The sequence below is a fragment of the Fukomys damarensis genome, unplaced genomic scaffold (assembly GCF_012274545.1).
Source record: "Fukomys damarensis isolate Sample0158 unplaced genomic scaffold, DMR_v1.0_HiC HiC_scaffold_38, whole genome shotgun sequence".
Classification (NCBI taxonomy): Eukaryota; Metazoa; Chordata; class Mammalia; order Rodentia; family Bathyergidae; genus Fukomys; species Fukomys damarensis.
The window spans coordinates 43,221,413-43,246,945 of NW_022900950.1; the positions used below are offsets into that span (position 1 = coordinate 43,221,413).

The 25,533-nt window shown below is 33.2% G+C and overlaps 1 protein-coding gene across 1 annotated transcript in view; it reads left to right on the top strand.

Annotated features, from left to right (window-relative positions):
* Positions 1 to 25,533, top strand: part of Cog6 (component of oligomeric golgi complex 6) — an 83,112-nt gene that overhangs the window by 56,379 nt on the left and 1,200 nt on the right. Inside the window, exons 14-18 of the mRNA XM_010639170.1 lie at positions 5,691 to 5,822; positions 6,152 to 6,319; positions 10,386 to 10,493; positions 11,503 to 11,556; positions 14,223 to 14,302. Coding sequence (XP_010637472.1) covers positions 5,691 to 5,822; positions 6,152 to 6,319; positions 10,386 to 10,493; positions 11,503 to 11,556; positions 14,223 to 14,302 — 542 coding nt within the window. The remainder of the gene's footprint in view (positions 1 to 5,690; positions 5,823 to 6,151; positions 6,320 to 10,385; positions 10,494 to 11,502; positions 11,557 to 14,222; positions 14,303 to 25,533) is intronic.

Consider the following 25,533-nt stretch of genomic DNA (forward strand, 5'->3'; position numbering starts at 1 on the left):
TGCAGTAGTTCTTCTCTAAATGTCTTCTAAAATTCAGCAGTGAAGCCTTCAGGACCTGGGCTTTTCTTTGTTGGTAAACTTTTAATTACATTTTTAATTTCAATGATTGTAATTGGGTGTTTAGAATTTTTTTATCTTCTTTGTTCAATTTTGGTAATTCATAGGTATCTAGAAATCTGTCCATTTCATCTGTGTTTTCCATTTTATTAGAGTACAGATTCTCCAAGTAGGTATTGAAGATCCTCTGGATTTCTGTTGGATCTGTTGTGATTTCACCTTTTTCATTTCTAATTGCATGGATCTGAGCCTTTTCTTTCCTTTGTTTGATAAAGTTAGCTAAGGGTTTATAATTGTACTATTCTTTCAAAAAACCAACTCTTCAATTCATTTTTTTGTATCATTTTCTTAGTTTCCATTGCATTGAATTCTGCTCTAATCTTTGTAATTTCCTATTTTGTACAAACTTTGGGTTTTTCTTGCTCTTTTTTTTTTAGGAGTCTAAGATTCATCATTATGTTGTTTATTTGAGCTCAGTCTGTTTTCCCAAACAGAGGGGAAGAATGGACATACAGATAAGTGAGGCAGATATTTGGAGGACTCCAACTAGCCATGATCAAAAAAAAAAAAAAAAAAAAAAAAAAAAGCCAAAACAAAACAAATAACTACACCCAGACATATAATAATCCAAATCCCAGAAACACAATAGAATACTATAGGGTGGTAAGAGAAAAGAAACAAATCACATGCAAAGGAAATTCTGTCAGAATCATAGCAGACTTTTCAACACAAACCCCCAAGTCAAGGAGAGCCTGGAGCAAGGTATTTCAAGCCCTAAAAGAAAACAACCTCTAACCGAGACTGATGTATCCTGAAAACCTCTCTTTCAAAATGGATGGGGAAGTAAGATACTTCCATGACAAAGAACACCTGAGAAACTCCATGAATACCAAACCAGCACTACAAGGAATTCTAAACAATATCCTAGAAAAAGACAGTGAAGGTCACAACACCATGAGGCCCAACAGAGCAAATCAAATAGAGAAGGCAAGAAACTAAAAGGAGAGGTGGAAAAATTAAAAAGAGTCCACAAAATGACAACATGACAATAATAAGTCAGTACATATCAGTTATAACCATCAATGTCAATGGTCTCAACTCACCAATCAAGAGAAATGGACTAGCAGAATGGATTAAGAAGCAAAATCCAACAATATGTTGTATGCAAGAAACACACCTAGTGCAAAAACAAGCCCATAGACTGAAAGTGAAAGGATGGAAAACAGTTCTCCATGTGACAGGAGCCCAGAAAAAAGCAGGGGTAGCTATCTTATTCACAGAAAAAGTAAGTTTCAAACCAAAACTGATTAAGAGAGACAAAGAAGGCCCCTACATCCTTGTAAAGGGAACAATTAAAGAGGAAGAGATGACAGCCATAAACATATATGCACCAAATAGTAATGCCCCCAACTATATAAAACAAATATTAAGTAACATGAAAAATCAAATAAGCACTAATACAATTGTAGTGGAGGACCTATATACACCACTATCACAAATAAACAGATCATCTAGGCAAAATATCAACAAGAAAATACTAGAACTGAGCTAAGCTTTTAAACATATGGACTTAATAGACATCTGTAGTGTTCCACCCCAGAAAATCAGAATATACAATATTTTCTCTTAATTTTTAATATACTTTCTTTTTGGCTGCACATGGGTCATTCCCCAAGATAGACCACATACTAGCTCATAGAACAGGTTTGAATATATGCAAAGGAATCACAGTTATTCCCTGTATATTATCAGATCATGGTGCAATCAAGCTGGAGATCAATAGCATAAGACCGTAGGAAAGTCACAAACACATGGAAATTGAACAACACTCTCCTCTCCTGAACAGTCAATGGGTCACAGAGGAAATTAAAGATAAATTAGACAGTTTTTACAAATAAAGGATAAAGCAATACAACGTACAGGAATCTATGGGACACAAAGCAGTTCTATGTGGAAAATTCATAGCATTGTTTCATTATTAAGGACTCAAATTTTTCAAGAATGAATCATTCTCACCATGTTGGTCTTTTGATTGTACTATTTGGTGTAATAGGCTGGTCATAAAGGCACAGATTTTGTAGTATAGCATAATATTGACTAGTCAGCCGGTATCTAATTAAGTAGTTGGTCTGTCCTCATTATTTTAAGCTTATAAGCTCAGAGAGTGCCTTAGTTGAAGTTACTTCCTAACTATATTTGAAAAAAATTAATGAATGAAAAAAAGAATTCGAATTGTATGTTGAAAAGGTCAAGAAAATTACAAACTTTTAGCAGATCTAGGAAAAAATGAAAATTTCAAATTATAACATTACAAATTAGAGAAAACCCATCACAGATAAGGATTAAAACTTTGAGGTGCAATTTTGAGCTAAAATAATAGAATATCCAATAATAATTTTAAGATGATACAAATTAATTAAAATTCAAACAAAGTGGAAAACTTGAATACACCTAGGGAGATTAGAAAAGTTACTAAAAAAGGATGCTGCTAGCCTTCGTTCAGATTACATAGACAACATCATTCATACCTATGAGAAACAGGTGATTGTACAGGGCACAGAGATATTGGGGAAGCTACTGGGTAAGTTCCTCATGGGTGGGGTGATGCTGACATAAAACCCTCCTAATTGTAGTGTAGTACTGAAAACTCTAAATCAATCAGTTTAATGTCTTTTAAAAAGTACCATCAAATTGAATCCAGCTTATGTTAAGACTAATTACGAATTATGCTGTGACTATGACAATGTATTGCCAGTATTATGAAATATATTAAATGTTTTAGGTGATTTATAACTATATGTGTTTACATATAATGTATTTAATGGCAGTTAAGAAATATATTAAATGAGCATATAAATATTAAATGAGTATATAAATTTTATATTTTCATGATGGTTGATCAAATTGGGGAAGAATTTTAGTAATTAAGTACAATGAGTAAAAAGTGATCTTACTGTTTTCTCACTTTAATTTCTATGATTCTATTGAAAATGAACATTTTATTTTTTATTATTTCCTGTTGGTAAATTGCTTGTTTGCGTCTTTTGCCATTTGCCTATTCAGTTGAGTGTTATTCTTGCTCATTTCTAATATTCTTTATACATTAAGAACACTAAATGTTGTATGCATTACACACAATTGCACTCAGTTGACATTTGCCATAGTCTTTTCTGACATGTCAACTTTGAATGTTCTCATAATAAAACCCCAATTTTTTTCTCTAGTTTCTTCCTTGAAAGCATGCCAGACCTGAAAACTTAACCATAGAGAAAAGCTTTTTGAATTTCATGTGTGATAAAATTTGCATCTATTAATGAAAAAATTGTGGATCACTTAACAAATTCACACACACACACTCATATATTCTAAAATGTTTATGTAATTTTACATTTACATATTTTTAACTACTTGAAGTTTTTTGTTCATACTGAGAAGTCAGGATCTTACTTATTTTTACTAAGTTGTTATCCATTTACTTTGTTTAACCCCTTCAGTCCTAAACTCCTACTTTTACTCATGTTAGAGTTAAAGTGAAATAAGAAAGTAGGAAATGATAATGAATAATAAAAAACATTTTTCAAATAAAACCTTGAATAATTTAACGAAAAGAATAAAGTAATTATGTTTATATCAGTAAGTAAGTTCTCATTTCTGTTGTTTTTGTTGCCATTGCTGTATATAATTTTGCTTTGAAATATTTTTTTCTAAAATGAATTGGGCTAATATTTAAGTATTTTAATATTGAATTGAGATTAGATTATGATGTTCTTTACAACTCACATTGCTTATATCTATAACCACTGCAGATTTCTTTCAAGGCTATCTTCCTTTGTCAGATATTTTAATATTTTATATCTTTCCGCTATCCTGCTTCTTATTTCATTTCCTCTAAAATATTTGTAACCTTTTAAAGAAAACAGCACATATTGCAGAATATTCTTCAAGTGAAAATTTTAGTTAAGTGAATTTTTTGTTAATAGAATTTTAAGTGGATAGTGAAATTGTTGGTAAGGATAGTGTTTAAAAAAATGAAGGGGTAACCAAAGAAAATTTTTAATATGGTTCCTTTCATGCTTTACAAAACATATTTAGTAGTTAATTTTTTATCTGGCAGAAAAAAAAAATTCAAGGACATTTTATTGAAAGATGTACCTTTTCCCTAACAAAGGAATTGGAAGCACTTGAGCATTTAGATGAGTGGACTTTCTTCATTATCTGGTTCTCCTGAAACATTCATAGCTGCAGTCTATACTGCAAAAGACACAATGCCATATCCATTCTAGCTAAACATTCTCTGACATCCTCTTAGTATAATAATTCTATACTAAAAGGATGTGTTCTGTCATAAATAAAAGCCATAGCAAATTAATATAATAGATTTTCTCAGTGCTCTGAAAAAAAAAAAAAAAAACCTAACGGATCTTTTAAGTAAATTGTTACTTCAACTCTAGGATATGGCTACTGCTTAGAGTCTCCTTTTATTACTCAAACTATAGAATATGGACAGATAGCTTGGACTAAGGAGAGAATTTTTTGAACAAGCAGATGTCTCAGGTCCTGACTCCCACACTGCTGAGTCAGAATGTACATCTTAACCAGGACATTCATGTGTTTGTCAGTGTTTGAGAAGCGCTGTTCTAAATGATGGTTTTGAGTTTTATGTTATTCCTTACAGATTCCTACTGGGAAAAAAATAAACAAACAAAAACTATTATTTTTCAGCTGAAATACTTTTAACCTCATTTCAAATAAATAAATGGTTTTTTTACTCTTTAACTTAGATAATTTTATTACTTAAAAACTTTTCCAATCATTGTCCATTACTGGAACATACTTATATAGAGCAAAGAGAGTCAATGTATAATACAAAGAAATTTGCTTAAAATATAAAAAAGCATTTCTGGTTGAGTTGTTTGTATTTTATTTTTTGAAATCAAATGGATGAGGAGCCTTTTAAGAAGCTAGAGAAAATTGGAAGAGATACTTGAAAGAATAAAATTTAAATTGCTGTGAAGTCATAGAAACAGTTTTTGCAGTTCTTATGGTACCTCTTTTTACTTACTTTATTAAGTCAGAATACTTACCTACAAAAGGGATAAAAAGTACATAGTCACAGGAAGAATGATAGCTCTATGCATTTGACTAATAAGAAAATCTAATAAATGAAATATGAATTTTTCAGTAGATTGTTGCTCTTAAATGTAAATTTTTCTTTATACTTCAACTTTGCCATTTGAAATGTGTGCATAAAAATATAAAAACATGTTCATAAAACTCTTGAGCATTAAGATTTATTTATTGTGTTTTAAAGTTTAGATATTGTATGGATATATAACTTCTCATACATAAGTCTTAAGTGTGAAGCTCACTGAATCTTTGCTCACTAACCATCACTTATATCAAGATATAATACAAAGTTACATTAATTCCGAGGTAATCTGAAAAAAAAAACTTGCGTCACTTGCTATGTTGTTTAGTATACATCATAATAAATTATTGACAATTTATAGATTTTTAATGTGTTACCCAATGTTTTATGTTTTTCATGTATATTATTTTACCATGAACTTGAATGTATACTTTATAATTTAGTGGGGAAATATCTACGGTGAATAAAACATCCTTTATCTTAGGTTGAACTCCCACCGCCTGATCTTGGACCAAGTTCTGCCCTAAATCAGACACTGATATTGCTGCGTGAAGTTTTGGCATCTCATGATTCTTCAGTCATACCATTAGATGCTCGTCAAGCTGATTTTGTGCAGGTAGTTTGTAAATTCATGTGTAGTGATCTCTCTGTACTCTCATTATACATTCTGTTCTGAAGTGACATTTGGAACCCTGATACTTTGACCAACCTTTTCCTTAGTCGCTGATATTCCTTCAATATTAAACCAGTTCTTTACTTTTAAAAATATCAATTCATTGATGCTGGATTTTAGAACTGTGTAGTTATAGCATTTAATCTTGTTCTTATGTGTGTCTATGTGTTGGCTGCCTTCCTCTTAGCTTGGCGTTAGTTCTGAAGTGCTAATAATCCAGGACCACATCACTGATTAGGAAATAAAGAGTTAATTTTATTTCCCATTTGTAGGTTTTATCATGTGTCTTGGATCCTCTCCTCCAGATGTGTACAGTATCAGCAAGCAATTTAGGCACAGCTGACATGGCCACTTTCATGGTCAATTCGCTATATATGATGAAAACAACATTAGCCTTATTTGAATTCACTGACAGCCGTCTAGAAATGCTACAATTTCAGGTAAATTTTTGCCATAAAATGTCTATTCACTGTGATGAAATATTTTTTCTTTATGTGGTAGCTTTAAATTAGCTTTCACTGATTTCAGTGACCTAATTCCTATAAATACCTTGATTCAGTCTGATAGAAGGAGAAACACATGCTTACATTCAGTATTTTATTTTTCAGCTTCGGAGAAGCCAGAATATAAAATGGTCAAGATATTTGATTCAGACCACAATATAGGGTGGTAACATGATACTTTTTAAAATTAAACAGTTATTCTGTGTGGTATGCAGATTACAAATTTTGAACTGTTAATAACATGCTATATTTTTCAAGCTGTGTAGCTAGTGCAAAATGTGTTACAAAGGACAGATATATTTTTATCTCTGTGAAGTAATATGAGGCAAAACAGTACAGTTTGCTATACCATTCACTCTATTCCTATAAGGCAAATGGTATTGCTTAAGAGTCTGTATGATGACTATAAAAAAAAATCGTTTGTAAAAGTTACTCAATACTTAGGTTCCAATTTTAAAGTGATACAGGTAGATATAAGGTTTAAAAAGAAAGAAAAAGCACATTGATCTATTTTTATTACAAGTGTATAAATAATTTGATAGAGGATATAGTAACAGTTCATCTGTTAAGTTTATGAGAAGTAAATTTTGATGCATCTAAATTTGTTATATTTTCTTAACTCTTTTAAAAGAAATACCTCAGAATTACCAATATCCATCATTTAAAGTGATACAATATTGGGGTTTGTTATATAAAAGTGCCATGTACTGTCCTCTCCACACTAACATCTCCCTCTTACTTCTCCCTCTAAATGATAGCCTCCTTCAGTGCATTCATTTGTTTTGTTTTGGTTTGATTTGGTTTGGTTGAGACAGGATCTCCCTGTGTAGTTTATGCGGTCCTTGAACTCACTATGTAGCTCAGGCTGGCCCTGAACTCATGGTGATTCTCCTGCTTCAGGCTCCCAAGTGCTGAAATTACAGGCATGTACCACCATGCCCAGCTCCTTCAGTTCTTATACTTACTTACTTTGATATTTATAACTCTGAATGCTTATATTCAACTATGTATTGCTATTTACAGATTATTTTTCATTTTTTGTTTGGATTTAACATTAAACTAGGCACTCTGGAGATTAAAAGTACTATTCTCTGCATAATACACACATTGTAATATTGTATAAATTATTTTTACTCTGTAAATAATATTGATAGCTGAGCCATATAATGAAAATTGGCTAATGTTCCTTTTTTAAATAACTTTTTTGTTTCTGTGGAATTATTGACATTTTAAAAACATAATTTTTTTTGTATTTGTCATTCATTCAGTCTCTCACATTTGACTGAATGTTTTCTTACGATATCATAAAAGTCATCCCAATTTACTGTGTGAGTTGGCATTGTACAGAAATGGACAGCCATATTGGTCTAGAAATGTTAATTTATTTTTATTTTTATTTTTTTCCATGTGTACAGGGGTAACACATCATACTAAATATGTAAGGTCATATCTACGTGGGTTTGATTACAGAAACTAATGAAGTATTCTCTAAATAATGAAAAAGAGAATAAGATAAGACTATAAGAGCAAGAAGCAATTTAAGTATGTTCGGGGACCATTTTCATCTCCAGAATTAAGGATTATTTTATTGTTACATTATTGCCTTTTCTCTTTTACTTTCCTTTTTAGTTTTATTTTAGGATTCCCTATTTTTAATGTTCATACAGAGATTTCTTTAACTGAAATACCGAATAGTTTCTTTGGTGCGAAAACTATAATAGTACACAGGATCCTAATGAGATAATTAATAATGTGAAATAGGAAGTAAAGGGCTAAAGGTGTATTGGAAGTGGGAAGAGTGGGAGAAAGGTAATAAGGGAGAGGAAAAAATATGAGAAAATGAAAAAATGGAAATAAAGTGTTTGCAAATGGGGAGGGGATGAGGGAGGGGGTGAAGGGAGGGCAGGGACAAGGGGAAAAAAATGAGAATCAAGACCTATTATGTAAAGGTACAGAGTCCTAACGATGAATGTAACTGTATTGTATACCTAGATTGTACCAATAAACTCAATTAAAGAAAAAAGATGTTCATGTATATCAAGTGTGCATCATCAGTTATCGGCCTTTCTTGCATGTTCTATATTCAACTGCTTTGTCTATGTGTTGAGTTTGTTTATTCCAGTTTATGTCTTTGGTCATCCCCCCGCCCCCAATTGAATATGCCAACTGGATTTGCCACATGTATTTCACCTTTCTCTCCAGAAATCTCCTTGGGCAGATCTTTATTACTCTAGTGGCATTGCCAGTAGTTATTCTACCCGAAGATAATCCAAGTTCCTCTTTCTCCAGTCTCTAGTAGTTGTTTTTTTTTTACTGCCCTTGAGCCCACACTAGCAGATCCATTGGTGGGCATTTCACGAGGGATGGCCCTCTACTTACAAGGAGTTTGCTAACAGGTTATGACATTGACTGATGCTTGCTGCATGGAATATCAAAGTTTCAACATGGGAAAGGGCCAAACAAGGGTCTGAGTACTGAAATTGTGGTTTATTAGGGTCCTCCAAAGAATTAGTTTATTTTCTATCAGCTGACTTATTAACCTTCTTCACTCTTAACTTCTTCCGGTGCTTCAAGTAAAAACACCAGGTTAGTATAATTATTCTTTGCTTGTAGTAACCAAGTCTATCCATCCAGAGTTTATGAGTACAGGTATTTACCCAGGATATGCTAGGTATATCTCTTTTCTCATTATTTCTTAGGCTTCACAAAGCCATTTCAGTTTGGAGATTTAAACCTTTTTCACTGATTTTCATTATTTCTTTAATCGTCATTTCTCCATGTTTTGTTTTTTTATATCTTGAAGCTCCTCATTGATTTTTATCCTACAGATTTGTTCTCTAACTTAAGTCTCTTCACTTTGATCTATGTCTTTGATATATTTTCTGTATTACTTTTCTTCTGCTTTTCTTTCAGACCCCTAATTTGGTTCTTAGTGGTAATTATTCTCTTTTCCTAATTCATTAAATGTTTACCTTTGTATATCTTGTTTTTCTTTGATTTCTAGTAAGTCTGGTAAATTAGGGCTATAATTGTACTTCCTTGGTCATTTATTATTTAAAAATGTATTAATTTCTTGGGAGGAATACAGCTATTGGAGTTGCTTAAACTAGACACATTCAGATGGTGACAGGGAATATTATTGACAGTGCTCTGTGCCATTGACAAACCTTTAAAACCAAGGGAACGTTCTGGTGAGTAATAGAAGGAAAACTTCAACCTTTCAGGCTTTTATGGCAAAAACAAAGAAGGATCAGGCTTCTTCCTACTAGAAATCAATCAAGATAATCCTCATCATTGCCTCCTGGGGTGGCTTCTCCAATGATAACACAAAGCTAGGGTGCACATAACACTCACATCTTCTGGCTGCATCTTCTTAGGCCATTCCTGAACCTGAGCCTGAAATCTTAGGACTAAGCTTCTGCTGGGGCCCCAGTTCTCTCTGCTTGTCATGGGCCTGCTTTAACCTCAGGGAAATGTATTGTGTCCGCTGTAGTAGGATTTCCCTGAGGCTTCTCCAGATGTTTGATTTGATTTGTTGAATCAGTCCAGCACATTGGAGGGCTGGGATGCCAGGAGTCAGATCCTCGTCTGCCTAAGTATTCCATTTTACATGGTTGTGTTAGTGTGTTTTGTTTGTGTTCTGCTTATTATCAATTTTTAAAAGAACTGAGAAGAAAACTATATTTTTGGTTAATGATTATTCTTGGAAATCTCTTTTTCTCTTTCTTTTTTCTTTTTTTTTAAGATTTCTCTTCCTTTTAGCAGGACCTCCTCTTTGGGGAAAGAAAAAGCCTTTGTTATAGAAGCCATCCTGTGCCTTCTGTAACTAGGTATGTTTCTTTTCCCATCATTTCCATCTTAGATTTCACAGACCCACTTCAGGTCAAAGATCTAAGGAAACACTCATTATGACAAGCTCAGCCTACAGGGTGGTCTGTTTCTAGTCTCATTAGTGCTATTCCTCTTTTAAAGTTTTTTTTTCTTCTGCTATGTTTTATTTCAGATTGAAGCACATTTGGACACACTTATAAATGAGCAAGCCTCTTATGTTTTAACTAGAGTAGGCTTGAGTTATATCTACAACACTGTGCAGCAACATAAACCTGAACAGGTAAGGATAGATGTTCCTAATTTGAGCAGTTGGCTAGTTTAGATATGATTTCCAGAGCCAAACTCTGGATTTGAATCTTGGCTCTGCTCCTATTAGCTGTGTTTTCCTGGGAAAGTGACTTATATCTCTGTCCGTTTGCTTGGGTGCAGGTTGGAGGTAATAATAATACAGGGTTATGGTCAATATTAAATGAGACAATGCTTGTGTGGTTCTTAGATGACCGCCTGAGATTTCCATAGTAGAGGCTCCCAAAATGCTATCCTTTATACTACAAATACTTTGGTTAAAATAATGAAAATATATAGAAATTAGTATCATAAAATATATAAAGGTATCATACTTGATAAATTTTTGAAAGTCTCACCTTTGTTATTGGGTAATGGAATGCATAGATTACTGTAAAAATAGTAGTTATCCTCTTTATAATTTAACAAATCATTAAAGGAAAAGTAATTACCTCTAGGGGCCCAACATATAAGCTTGTTAAATTACAGAACACCAGCAGACATAAGATAATGGAGTGGTGGGAACTCTAAAACATCCAGTTAACCAACTTTCTTTAAATAGCAAAGAGCTCTTTCTAAGAACATTAATGATGAGTATATTTTAGCTCAAGATCTCTTAAATGAAGATACCAGAAATCACTTTTGCCAAAGTAATAAGCAAATTTAAAGTAGTGGCACCGAATTCTTCTGACTTTCTGTGTTTTGTAAAATTCTCCAAAAGTCTTCAGCCTCTGAATGTTCTCCAAGTCTTCATTGTCTTCTTTTTTTGTATATGGATAAATCTGACATATCATGACATTTCCATTGTTGATAACCTTATGTGCTTCTTATTTCTTCAAAAATCACAGTCCCTGCTTTTACTGAAGTTGAAAAGATGATACTTGAGTTCTTTGGAAATGGTTAAGTGATTTTCCAAATTTGAGCAATCTACACATGGACCATAGGACATAAGTAACAAAATCCCGTTTCTTCAGTTCTTGTTTTTTTGTTTTTTTTTTTAATAGGGCTGTTTAGCTAATTTGCCCAACTTAGACTCTGTGGCACTGAAGGCTGCAATGGTAAGTACCTTATATAGTATTTCAACTAATATTTCATTATCAAACAATATTCTGCTATATGATAATTTTGTTGTGGAAGATAATTTTTATGTTTGATGTACTGTATTCATTTTGGGTCCAATAATAATTTAGCTTGTATTGCTTTATTTGAATAGCCCTAAGACTTATTATTTACAGTGATGTCCCACCGTTATCCTGTTAGCTAATTGTTACTATTAACAATTTCATTTTTCAAAGTTTTATTGCTAATCTAATGGAGAAAAAGGAATGACCATTGTGAAAGGAGTTGGGCTTTATATCATGGGCTTGTTACTGCCATGATCCCTAATTTACAGTTTCTGACACTTTCCTAAGATAGTGACTGGAATCAGATTGAAGACAGTCTCTTATTCTTGAGTGTGAGACCCACTTTATTACCTTCTTCTCAGCTGAAGAGCTCACTCCTTCCTTTCTGCATGAATACCACTTTTTGTACTATGTTTCCTTAAGGATATAATTTGTGTATATTTTCCCATTGTATAATACTTAAGTCATGTAGCTCTATCCCCTATGAGAATAATCCTGTTTGAAACAATTTTAATACAGTACAGTTCTACTAAATAATAGTAGTAATAACAACAGTGTACAACAGCTACAGCCATTAACCTTTACTGTATGCCAAGTATTTTTCCTGCTTAAACTTTTTAATCATCATAGCAGTCATATTCAACTTAGGAGGTCAGCTTCCAAAGCCAGTGAGATTATAACTACTGTACTATTCCACCTGTCTTAAATATTTAAAATATTCAGATAAACTTGCTATGAAATGGTTCAATTTTCACAACTAATTCTGAAGGGTTTTTTGGGTTTCCAGAACTAAAAATAACAAAACAAAGGGGTAGGTTTATCAGATACCTAACAATGCAAATAAAGTGGTAGAGTTGACTATATTAATATGAGAGTAGAATTTAGAATATAGGATAAAGAACATCATCATAATAAAAGAAACTGTATATATAGTAGTAACAATCCTAACATATATCAAAGACTGTACCAACAAAAATTATAAACATGCCAAAAACATAATATTAAAAAATTCAAATAAAGTCCAGGGGATTTAGCTCAGTGAAACCTGGCTCCCAAGAGCAAGGTCCTGAGTTCGATCCCTGGTACTGAAAAAAAAAAGTTCAAATAAACATAAATTCTAGATTGATTTTTAAAATATGTTTTTTAGAAAGTTATGTGTAAGCTCACCATACTATCTGATAATTTTATGTCAAGGTATTTTTTTCCACAAAATGAAGATACATTTACTTAGATTAATAACGTGTGTTTATCCCCGTGTCTCCTCTCCTAACACATATCAGTCCATAAGCTAACCTACAAAATACTTTTAAAGCCCATTAAAAATTTTCATGTGCCTAGTTTTTAAAAACAATTGCGTATATTATGTCTCCAAAGGAAGGTATTGGTTGAATTTTGTATGTGATTTATGGTTTCATTTACAGATGATTGTTACCTCTAAATGGGAAATGTCAAAATCATTTTAATTCAGGAAATCCTTGCAAATTTCTCTTACAAATGTTCTTAACTTTGATAATAATAAGAATATTTATCCATTTATAATTTTGACAATTATTAGCCAAGTATCTACTGTTTTCTAGACATCATGCTAAGAAATGGGATGAAAATGGACATGATCTAGTAAGGGCTATAGCTATTGAATAACTAAATAAATGGATGAAGAAGACAATTATGTTTTATGAAAATGATGGGAATTAGTTTATACAAATCTAAAATTTATCCTGTCAGGAACTAAGTCATGATGATTTTGTGCTGGCTTTCTCAAATATTTCCCTTCTCTCCATTCTGGCTGCTTGTATCTAAAATGCCACAACAGCTATATCCTCTGTGGTCTTGCATCAGCCATTGCAGTCTTTTATTCCTTTCTCCTTGCAATGGCTGGATTTAGTTTTATAAAACTGAAATCAAATTATGCCCTTACTTCATTAGATTTGATATTGCTATTTATTGTAAGAATTAAAGTCTTTTGAAAAGCATATAAATGAGTTGATCTCTGAACATCTAGCCATTTTCCTTCCTGCGTCAAGCTTTTGCAATATATAGCCTTTCCCCAATGTCTGTTATTTAGGATCTCACTGCAGCCATCCTTTCCTCAGAGAGGCCCTTGATCAACACTTCATAGTACCTTGGTTATTTCCCTGCTGGCATTTAGCAGAGTATATAATTATATAGTTATTTATATTATTAGCTATTTAATACTTCTCTAGCTGGGATATAAGCACTTTGAAGCTAAATATTGTTCTGGTTCTCAACATTGTAGTCCGTTACTTAACAGAGCTTTTGTAGTGGTAATTGCTCAAGAAATGTTAGTTAACTGAATGGACTCATGAACAAATTGACAGCTTAACAAGTATAGTGAATGCCAGGGAGATTAAAATGAGTGGCTTGGATTCAGAATTTTAAAAGATATTACTAATATTGATGATATTAAAAAATTGACAGTTTTAGGGTGTTTTAGTTAGAATGTTTAAGAAATACTCATTTGAATAAAAAGAACTAGTTATTTGGAATGTAGAATTTTTCCGAAGATTTAATCCTTGAAGGAGATGATTATATTTAAGATGTTTGTTAGTATATGTTTTACATTTCTCTTCTTCCCTTAGGTTCAATTTGATCGTTACCTGTCAGCCCCAGACAATCTGCTAATGCCACAGCTGAACTTTCTTCTAAGTGCTACAGTGAAGTAAGTAGTTTTGGTCTTAAGTATTTGGTAAAGATTCACATATTTTAAATATTAGGTATTTACTTGAAAAATTTATTCTATCATTTTCAGTCTTTCTTCTTGCCTCAGCACCCCCAGGGATGTGACCTGATGCTATTCAGACTTCTCCCTTGTATGTATATTCCTCTGAAGTCTCCATAATCAGCGAACTATTATATCTATATATAGATAGATAGATATTCTTTCTCTTTGAGTTTATTAGTACATTTGAGGTATACAGGACAGTTACATTCATCATTGGGATATTATACCTTTACATAACAGGTCATGGTGCTCATTTTTTTTCCCTTACCATGCCCTCCCTTCTCCCCCTCCTCCCTTCCCTATTTAGAAACACTTTATTTCCATTTCTTCATTTTCTCATTTTTTTCTTTTCCCTTGTTTCCTTTCCCCTACCCTTCCCATTTCCCCTACACCTTTAGCCCTTTTCTTCCTATTTCACATTATCAATTATACCATTAGCATCTTAGGTACAATTATAGTTTTTCACACCAGAGAAATTATTCAGTATTTACACATGTGTGACTTATTTATTTCACTTAAGAGTATATCCTCAATATGCATCCATTTTCCTATGAATGTCTCTAATTTCTCATTCTTTATGGCTGAGTAGTATTCTATTTTATAGAAAACCACATCTTTATCCAGTCTCCAACTGATGGGTAAATGGGCTGTTTCCAAGTTTTAGCTATTACAAACTGTGTTGCTATAAACATAGGTGTGCATATATCACTGTGATGATTCTTTTAATTTTTTAATTCCATTGGAAAGATAGCCAGCAGAGGGATGGCTGGGTCAAATGGAACCTCTAATCCTAATTCTTTGAGGTATCTCCATATTGATTTGATTTCTTTCTTTTTTTTTTTTTTTTTTTTTTTTTTGCTTTTGTTTTTTGACCATAATGGTTTCCATACTGGTTGTACTAGTCTTCACGCCTACCAACAATGGAGAAAGGTTCCTTTCTCCCCATTCCCCTTCCAACATTTATTATTGGTTGATTTTATAATAGCAGCCATTCCTTGTGGGGTGAGGTGGATTCTCAGTGTTGTTTTCATCTGCATCTCTTGAATTACCAGTGATGTGGAACATTTTTTCATATATTTACTTGAGCTTTTACTTGTTTGTCTGAGATATGTCTGTTCATTTCAGATGCTCATTTTTGCATGAGATCTTTGTATTTGGAGGGTCTGAGTTTTTTTAACGTTCTTTATATATTCTAGATAATAGTCCTTTGTCTGAGGAGCAACAGGTAAAAATTTTTTCCCACATTGTAGGTTGTCTTTTCCTTCTGTTGATGGTTTCTTTTGCAGTGCAGAAGCTTTTTAAATAGATGAGATCCCAGTTGTTGATTCTATCTGCTGGTTCCCATGCTACTGAGGATTTGTTCATAAAGTCTTTTCCTATGCCAATGTCTTCAAGAATTCTGCCTAACTTATCTTCCAGCAAGTTTAGTGACTCTTTTTTAATATTTAGATTTTTAATCCACTTGGATTTTAGTTTAATGCATGGTGAAAGATAAGAGTCTAGTTTTCCTCTTTGGCAGGTTGAAATCCAGTTTTTTCAACACCATTTATTAAAGAGGCTATCTTGCCTCCAGGAGGATCCTTTGTCAAAGATGAGGTAACTGAGTACAACTGGAGCTGTTTCTGTATCTTCCAATCTATTCCACGAATCCTCAGGCCTGTTTCTTTGCCAGTACCATGCTGTTTTTATCACAGTGGCTTTGTAGTATAGTTTCAAATTGGGAATTGTTATACCCACTGCCATGTTGCTGTTGCCTAGGATGGCTTTTGGTATTCTAGGTCTCTTCTGGTTCCAAATGAATTTTTGGATTCTTTTTTCTGTATCTGTGAAATATACTGGTGGAATTTCAATTGGTGGTGCATTGAATCTAGGTAGCAGTTTTAGTAGTATGGGCATTTTCACTATGTTGATTCTTCCTACCCAGGAGCAGGGGATATCTTTGTATTTTCTTATATCCTCTTCGATTTCTTTTTTCAGAGTGCTGTAGTTTTCAGTGTAGAGGTCTTTTGCTTCTTTTGTGAGATTGATTCCTAGATACTTCATTTTTTTGGATGCTATTGTGAAAGGAATTGTTTCTGTAATTGCACTCTCAGTGAGTCTGTTATTTGTGTATAAGAAGGCTATTCATTTTTGAGTGTTCACCTTGCATCCAGCTACTCTGCTGCAAGTGTCAATTAAGACTAGAAGTCTTTTGATGGAGTTTTTTGGTCTTCAATGTGGAGTATCATATCATCAACAAATAATGACAATATAACTTTTTCCTTTTCTATCTTTATTGTTTTAATTTCTTTATCTTGTCTAATTACTATAGCTAATGTTTCCAGAACTATATTGAAGAGGAGTGGTGATAATGGGCATCCTTGTCTTGTCCCTGATTTTAACGTGAAGGTTTTCAGTTTTTGGCCATTGAACGTGATGTTGGCTGTTGGTTTTTCATAGATAGCCTTTATTAAGTTGAGGTACAGACCATCTATTGCAATTTTTTGCAGGGTTTTTATCATGAATGGGTGTTGAATTTTGTCAAATGCTTTTTCTTCATCTATCGAGAGGATCATATAGTTTCTGTCCTTGACACTGTTAATATAGTGTATTACATTTATTGACTTATGTATGTTGAACCATCCTTGCATCCCTGGAATAAATCCAACTTGGTCAGGATGTATGATCTTCTTGATAACCCTCTGTATTCTGTTATCTTGTTAAGGATTTTTGCATCTATATTCATTAAGCAGATTGGTCCGTAGTTCTATCTTTTAGTTGAGTCTTTCCCTGTTTTGGAAATCAAAGTAATACTTGCTTCCAAGGATGAATTTGGAATTATTGATTCCCTTTCAATTTCAATGAAAAGTTTAAAGAGTAGTGGCAGTAGTTCTTCTCTAAATGTCTTGTAAAACTCAACAGTGTATCCCTAAGGATCTGCGCTTTTCATTGTTTGTAAACTCTTAATTATATTTTCAATGATTGTAATTAGGTGTTTAGAATTTTTTTATCTTCTTTCAACTTTGGTAATTCATAAGTATGTAGAAATCTGTCCATTTCATCTGTGTTTTCCATTTTATTAGAGCACAGGTTCTCAAAGTAGGTATTGATAATCCTCTGCTTTTCTGTTCGATCTGTTTTGACTTCGCCTTTTTCATTCCTACTTGCATGGATGTGAGCCTTTTCTTTCCTTTTTTGACAAAGTTAGCTAAGGGTTTATCGATTTTATTTATTCTTTTAAAAAACCAACTCTTTGATTCATTTGTTTTTTGTTTCATTTTCTTAGTTTCCATTACATTGATTTCTGCTTAATCTTTATAATTTCTTCTTGCATAACAAGCTTTGGGTTTTTCTTGCTCTTCTTTTTCCAGGAGTCTTAAGATTCATCATTAGGTTGTCTGTTTGAGCTCACTCTGTTTTCCTAGTGTAGGCATTCATTGCTATGAATTTTCCACGTAGAACTGCTTTCATTTTATCCCATAGATTCCTGCATGTTTTATTGGTATTATCCTTTGGTTTTAAAAACTAATTTATTCTTTAATTTCTTCTGTGACCCATTGATTGTTCAGGAGAGTGTTGTTCAATGTGTTCAGTGTTGTTTCCATGTGTTTGTGAAGTTCCTACAGCTTTTTATGCTATTGATCTCCAGCTTGATGGCAGTATGATCTGATAATATACAGGGGATAAACTTTGATTCCTTTACATTTATTCAAACCTGTTCTATGAGCTAGACTATGGTCTATCTTGGAGAATGAGCCATGTGCAGCAAAAATGTATATTCTGATTTTGTTGGGTGGAACACTCTATAGATGTCTATTAATTCCATATGTTCAAAAGCTTGGCTCAGTTCTAGTACTTTGTTGTTGATTTTTTGCCTAGATGATCTGTCTATTTGTGATAGTGTTGTATTTAGGTCCCCCACTACAATTGCATTAGTGGTTATTTGGTTTTTCATGTTACTTACTATTTGTTTTATATAGTTGGAGGCATTAATATTTGGTGCATAAATGTTTATGATTGTCATCTCTTCCTCTTGAATTGTTCCCTTTACAAGGATGTAGTGGCCTTCTTTGTCTCTTTTAATCAGTTTTGGTTTGAAATTTACTTTATCTGTGAATAAGATAGCTACCCCTGCTTTTTTCTGAGCTCCTGTCACATGGAGAACTGTTTTCCATCCTTTCACTTTCAGTCTATGGGCTTGTTTTTGCACTAGGTGTGTTTCTTCTTAATCCATTCTGCCGGTCCATTTCTCTTGTTGATGAATTGAGGCCATTGATATTTATGGTTATAACTGATATGTACTGACTTCTTCTTCATTTTATTGTCCTTTTGTTGACTCTTTTTTAATTTTTCCCCCTCTCTCTTTAGTTTCTTGCCTTGCCTAATTGATTTGCTCTGTTGGGCCTCATGGTGTTGTGACCTTCATTGTCTTTTTCTAGGATATTGTTTAGAATTCCCTGTAGTGCTGGTTTGGCATTCATGAAGTTTCTTAGATGTTCTTTATCATAGAAGTATCTTATTTCCCCATCCATTTTAAAAGAGAGTTTTTCAGGATACATCAATCTAGGTTGGAAGTTGTTTTCTTTTAGGACTTGAAATACCTCTCTCCTGCCTCTCCTTAACCTCAGGATTTGTGTTGAAAAGCCTGCTGTGATTCTGATGGGCTTTCCTTTGCATGTGATTTGTTTCTTTTCTCTTACTGCTTGTAGTATTTTGTTCTTCTGTTGGGTTTCTGGATCTTGATTATTATATGTCTAGGTGTAGATTTTTTTTTCATCATAGCTATTTGGAGTCCTATATACCTCACTTGTCTGTGTGTCAAATTCTTCCCCTTGTTTGCAAAGTTTTCTGTCATTAATTCTGTGAACAGCTTTTTTAAGTCATTTTGTATTTTCTCCTGCTACTTCATGGAATCCTATCAGTCTTACATTATTCTCCTTTGCATCATCTAGTAGTTGTTGCATTGATTTCTCATGATCCCTTACTGATTTTAAGAGACCTCTCCTTTCAAAGTCACTGACTGCAATCCTATCTTCCCTATCTGAAATTCTATCTTTACATTCTTTTATCCTGCTGGGAAAACTTTCAATAGAGATTTTCATCTCCTGGATATGTGTTTGAATTTGTTTCATGGATTCCATTTCTTTCTTATGCTGGGTCTTCATGGTTTCTGTCATGGTCCTGAGCTCATCTATTTTTTTTTTTTTTTGTCACTTTCTGTTCTAGAGTCTCTAACCATGACTTTCATTGTGCTCACTATCTCTGTAGTTATCTTGGAAATTATTTATGTTTTGATTTTTTTCTAGCGCCTGATTGATCTGTTTTGTTACTTCCTGTGCTATTAGTTCCAGGTGTCCTGGTGGTTCACTGTCAGACTTTTCAACCTCATTTGCCCTACTCTTTGCCATTGCTGAAGTGGAAGTCTGTCTTTGTGTCTTGTTTAAGTGTTTTCTCAATTTTGTTTTTGTTGTTGGGTTGTCCTTGGTTTAATTCCTGGGTTATTACTTAACTCTTCCTGTTATAGTTGCCCTTTAGCTTTTGAGTTTCTAATGACTCAGAGACATTCACATTTTCATAATATCAGAGAAGACAACTCATTAAATCAATCACAGCCCTTTAGCCCAGTTGATCCAATCAGCAACACAACAGGATCAAGAACAACTTACAAATTAACCATTTGTAGTAGTCATTAATCTATCACCTTTAAACCACGTGAATGAAATTAATATCAAGAGCAGCCCAAAATATGTTTTCAGTGAATAAACTCTTCAATATAACATCTTTACCATTTAGGATCGGGGCTTAGACAGAGTTAGGATGAGAGGAATAGATAAGCAAAATAATTGGAGTACGTTTAAAGTGAAGCCAGAGGACATAGGATGACCATACAAACTTTGGGAAACTGTTGAAGTCAAAAGAGAAAGACAGAGTGCAAGTATAAGGACAAGAATATAACAATTTAGCAATAATAGGGGCTCACTTTCCTTTGAAATTATTGACCCTTGAATGGAGGAAGATGAGAGAAGAAAAGAACATAAAGAAGAAAAAAACTATAAAAGAAGTAATCCAAGTTAGGGCAGAAACAGGAACAGAAAGGGAGGTGAGGAATAATATGGGGGAGTAAGGGACTGAGGTAGAAAAAGAGGACAAGAAAAAAAGAGAATTTGCAGCGTGGAATGAGAAAAAGGAAGAAAAAAATTGAAGGGCCTCTTTCAAACTATATCTGTGCTGTCATAATATACAATGTGCACAGCCACATGGAGAACTAAGTCCTTTGATCTCAGCTAGCTGATGGCACTCCCCTGAGATTCAGGCTGATTTCAGGCTGCAAGGCCCAAATTGAGCTCCCTGACCTCCTGCAGGGTTGAACTTTGCAAAGTTCTACTACAGGTTCCCTCTGCCCTTTCTTTGAAGATATTCAAAGTCTGGAGCTCAGAAAAATGTCCTTTATGACTACCTATGCCTCTACAGAGTGGATCCATGGACCGGTACAATCAGAAGGTCTGAATGTGTGTGGGGGTTGCAGAGGTGCTTGTGTGGCAAGCTGGTCCTCACCAGTTGGCCCCAGGCAGGCCGGAGCGAAAATGGGATCTCTGAGCGCTGTCCCGGACCTCAGCCTTCCACCTTCCTCTGGATGCTGGTCATGGCGCAGAGTGCATTATTTTAAATCTTGCTGTTTTGTTAGTATTCTGTTCTGAACATTACTCATCTCCATAGTAGCAGTACTTTGAAACACCTATTGCTCTTATTTCCCTTTTTCTTGTCTTATAATTCAACTGGTTTTCAAAGAAGATTTTGATAGAACACCTGAGCCTTGGAGTAAATTATGGAATAAACTTACCTTACCAGGAAGCAAGCATGTATAATCAATGGGGTAGGAGGAGAGAATTGAAACAGAACATGGTTTTAAAGAATTTTCTATTTCATTCATGTGAATTAGAAATGTATTATTATTTTTAATGCCAAACTCCAGTGTTTACCTTATATTGGTATGAAATCAAATTTGTACAGCAGAAATCAGTTATACACATAGCAAGTGTTCTTTTTATGCCTTTGCTTATTGAATCAAAATGATTTAAGTAACTTAATAAATAAAGAGAATATAGATACTTCCTAAAATGAATCTATGGGAAAATAGATATAACTTGGGAACTCTTTTCTTTGACTCTTTTTCTGTTGTATATGCTAGAAATTAAGCATATACTTATGAAGGAACTATTTTCTTTTTGTTATGAGAGAAATTGAAATAATGTTTTATTCTGTAATTACCAGAGAGAAAACAGTTACAGCAAACCTATGAACTGAAAAAAGCTAGAGCTTGGACAGTTCTGGAGACACCAGAAAACTCAAGACTTCAAAAAAGTCTATGCTCCAGTTAAAAAGCAGAGATCATTAGATTGAATTAAAAAGCCTGGCCCAACTTTTGCTACCTATAAAAAATTCAATTGAAAATACAAAGATATGGATAATTTAAAAATAAAAGGATGATAAAAGATATTCCATGTAAGCAGTAATCATAATAATGCTAGGATAAAGCTGGGATAGTTTTATTAATATATGAAAAATTTATCTTCAGGGCAGGTAATAATAGTATAGATAATGAGAAATACTTCACAATAATTGTAGGATCAATTTATGAAGAACATGTGGTAGTATGTATCCAAAAGCAGAGCCTCAACTAAAATGAGCTGTAATCTTTAGAATTAAGGAATATTTACATCAATGATCATAGTTATATATATTTCAATGCTCAATAATTGATAAAAAGAAAAGTGTGAAATAACTGAACAGCTCTTTAGAAAAGACCATTTAAATCAGTGACACAGGAAGAGAGGCCATATTGTTAGGCAAAATTGAACTCAAGTTGAATATTAAAATATCTAAAGATAATATTTGGTACTGATGAAAGTGACACTTAAAATCTTACAGATGAATTTTTAAGATGTAAAATGTCTTTAATAAAGATAAATCAAACATTCCATTGTATTAAGAATACTATGTTATGGCCAAAGGTTACAAAGAGAGCTCTTACTTTAATTCACTGCATAAACCAATTGCAAAATATCATGTAATTATATTAGAACACTGAAAATATACAAGAGATACCACAGTTAATGATGAAACCTTACGAAAACATTTTTCCCCATTAAGTTTATTGGTACATTTAAAGCAAATAATACTGTTACATTTATCATTGGGATCTTGTACCTTTGCATGATATGTCTTGGTTCTTATTTTTTCCTCATTCCCCTGTCCTCCATTCATGAAAACATTTTTATTAAAGTTCTAAATAATACAAAAAAATTCCCCAAAAGTTCTAAATAAGGCATACACACTTACTATCACATCTACTATTTACCTTGAGTTTCTAGTTAATAGAATGAGGTTAGTTATAATTGAAAAGAATTAACTCATTAATTTTAGATTATTTTAAAAAACAATATGAAACAAACAGTTGACAAATTAATGAAACTAAAATAGAGTTGTTACTTGGCCAGATTAAAAATTAACATATAAAAGTTACTACATTTGCTTTATACCAACAATATTTAGTTACAACATACAATGAAAAATAAAAGCCCTTATCATTGCCATAGTATTGTTTCCTACAAGCAAACCTAATAGTTTATGTGGAAGATTATATAAAGAAATTAAAAATGTGTTGAAAAATTTGACAGAAGATATGAATGAATAGGTATATTCAGTACATAGATGGGGAATTCACTAGCAGTTAAGATCAATGTATAAAGTCAGCAGACTTCCAATCAAAATTCCCTTGGAGCCGTTTTATTACTTACAAACAGTATGTGAAAGGGCCTCTGACCATTTTTAAGCATCTCTGCAGTTACAATCTGGCCCATGGTAGCATCATCTGCACCTGGATTGTCATAATAGTGTCCATGCTGTTCTGTTCTTACCCTAGCTCGCCCACCACTGTCTACCCCAACCTCCATAATCTAATCTGAAATCCTCATCCAGAATCTTTAAAGGATTACTCAGTTCTCTCAATTAGCCTATAAAATAGGATTTCAGAGAAGACATTTCTTAGAAAAGTTAAATAGGTAAACCAAGGTTCAACAGTTTGTAAAAAGCAGAGCCAAGACTTGAATCTATTATGATTTCTGAACCTATTTTCTCCCAAATAGACTACATTGTGTTTTTCTAAATATGTTGAGTATGTTACTTTATTGTTTTTAAAGAAAGTTCAGAGATATTTCACATATAGCATGTGGAATAGGTAACACTAATGTAAGATGTGTTCCTTGATCTCATATAAAATATGTTTAAGTTTCACTTTAAGATTCAGAAATCTGACCTGGGATGAAAAACTGACTTGATCCACTGTGACATTTTTTATGCTTACATTATGATAAAGAAAAAATAAAATTTAATCACTAATTTAAATATATTGTCATATTTTCTTCTTAATTTTTCAGACTTAAACCATTGAAACCTTTTCTCCTGTGTTACACTTGATTGCACTTTTAACCATGGTGCTATAATAAAGCTCAATTTTAGTGATCATAGAACCTGAAAGTTAAAATAAGCTATTTTTAGAAATACTAATTTTATGTTAATGAAAATTGTATCATGTTGTTATGGCAACCAAAATTCTAAAGTACTGATTAATGACAAGCACAGTGATTCTAGAAGTAAGCAGTTCATTTCCTAGCTCAGTGCTTTAAATAATTATTTAAAACATAATTTCTATGAACATACTTGAAAATGACAGTGATTTTAATATGGTTCTATATTAATCTTTACGAAGAATTTTAGAATTTAGAATAGGGTACTATAGCACTGTGATTTGTGTAACTGGACAAAATGAATATCTTACTGTAGAATATTTATATGTACAAATAACTTAAAAATGCAACCTTCTGTGAAACTGTGTAACAAGCTGATCTCCCTCAACTCTATTATTCTTTCCTCTAACAATAAATTATGTGATTATTACATTTTCTATTTGATATATGATGAAGTATAGCAAACTGCTTTGTAAATGTAAGAAATGTTGGATTTTTTTCAAAACTTGGAAATAAAGTAAATTAAGTCTAAAAGGACAACATATCCTTTTAGTGTTGTTTTGCATCATTGTTAAGAAACTGTGTTAGGTACTTTTCTCTCTTTGCTGAGATAAAATACCCACCACCCAAAGTTAAAGGGGAAAGATTTATTTGGCTTTCAGTTCATATAGATTTCAGTCCATAGTTGGCTGTCTCCAAGGCAGGGTGGCTGAGCAACAACAGTTCATGGAGGACAGACACTAGCAAGGCAATAAGAGAGGCAGGAGGGGTATGGCAGAGGGGAAATAGTTCATTCTGCCCACAAAGTAGCAAAAACAACAAGAGACTTTATCAGTGTCTTTCTGCTCCTTTTATCTCATTCAGACTGCCAGGATTAGGGTGCTGCCAAACCAAGCACTTGCCCTTAATCTTAGCATCACGCACTCTCGATTCACCCACCTTAGTATAGCCCCACCTACAATTACATGAGGCTTTGAGTGGACATGAAGACACAAGCCATAACAGAAGCCCAACACGAATTACTTATTGAGGGGAAGGTACCTTTGTCTCGTTTCTATTATTGTTGATTGAATTGTGATCTTTTCCTACAATAGCAGTATGATACTCTGTCATGATGCTGAGCAGTAGTAAGCTGCAGCTCCCAGTCATACTCATAGGTTACAGAGGTAAACAGCAGTATACTATGTTCAGTAAATGGCATGAAATATTCCATACTTTACTATAGAATGCACTATTATGTAATGGGCCTATTAGTGATAGAATAAGTTGGATAATTTTGCCCAACTTTAGGCTAATGTTGTGTTTGGAGCATGTTGAAAACAGACTAAGCTAAGCTATGCTGTTCATCAGAAGTTATTAAATGTATATTCAGCTTATATTAAATTTATTAGATATAAATCTTACATAAGTGAGGAGGATCTGTATATTCCAGGCACTGTTCTAGCCCTGAAGATAGTGTAATGAGTAAAAAATATCAAATTCCCAGCCCTGTAATATCTGCATAACAATGAGGAAGACTTTAATAAATAATAAACATTTAAAAATACCCTTTATCCCCAAGTCAAGAAAATAATATGTGAGCTGGGGATTTAGCTCAGTGGTGCTGCCACCTGCCTCACCAGCGCAAGGTCCTGAGTTCATTACCAAGTACCAAAAAAAAAA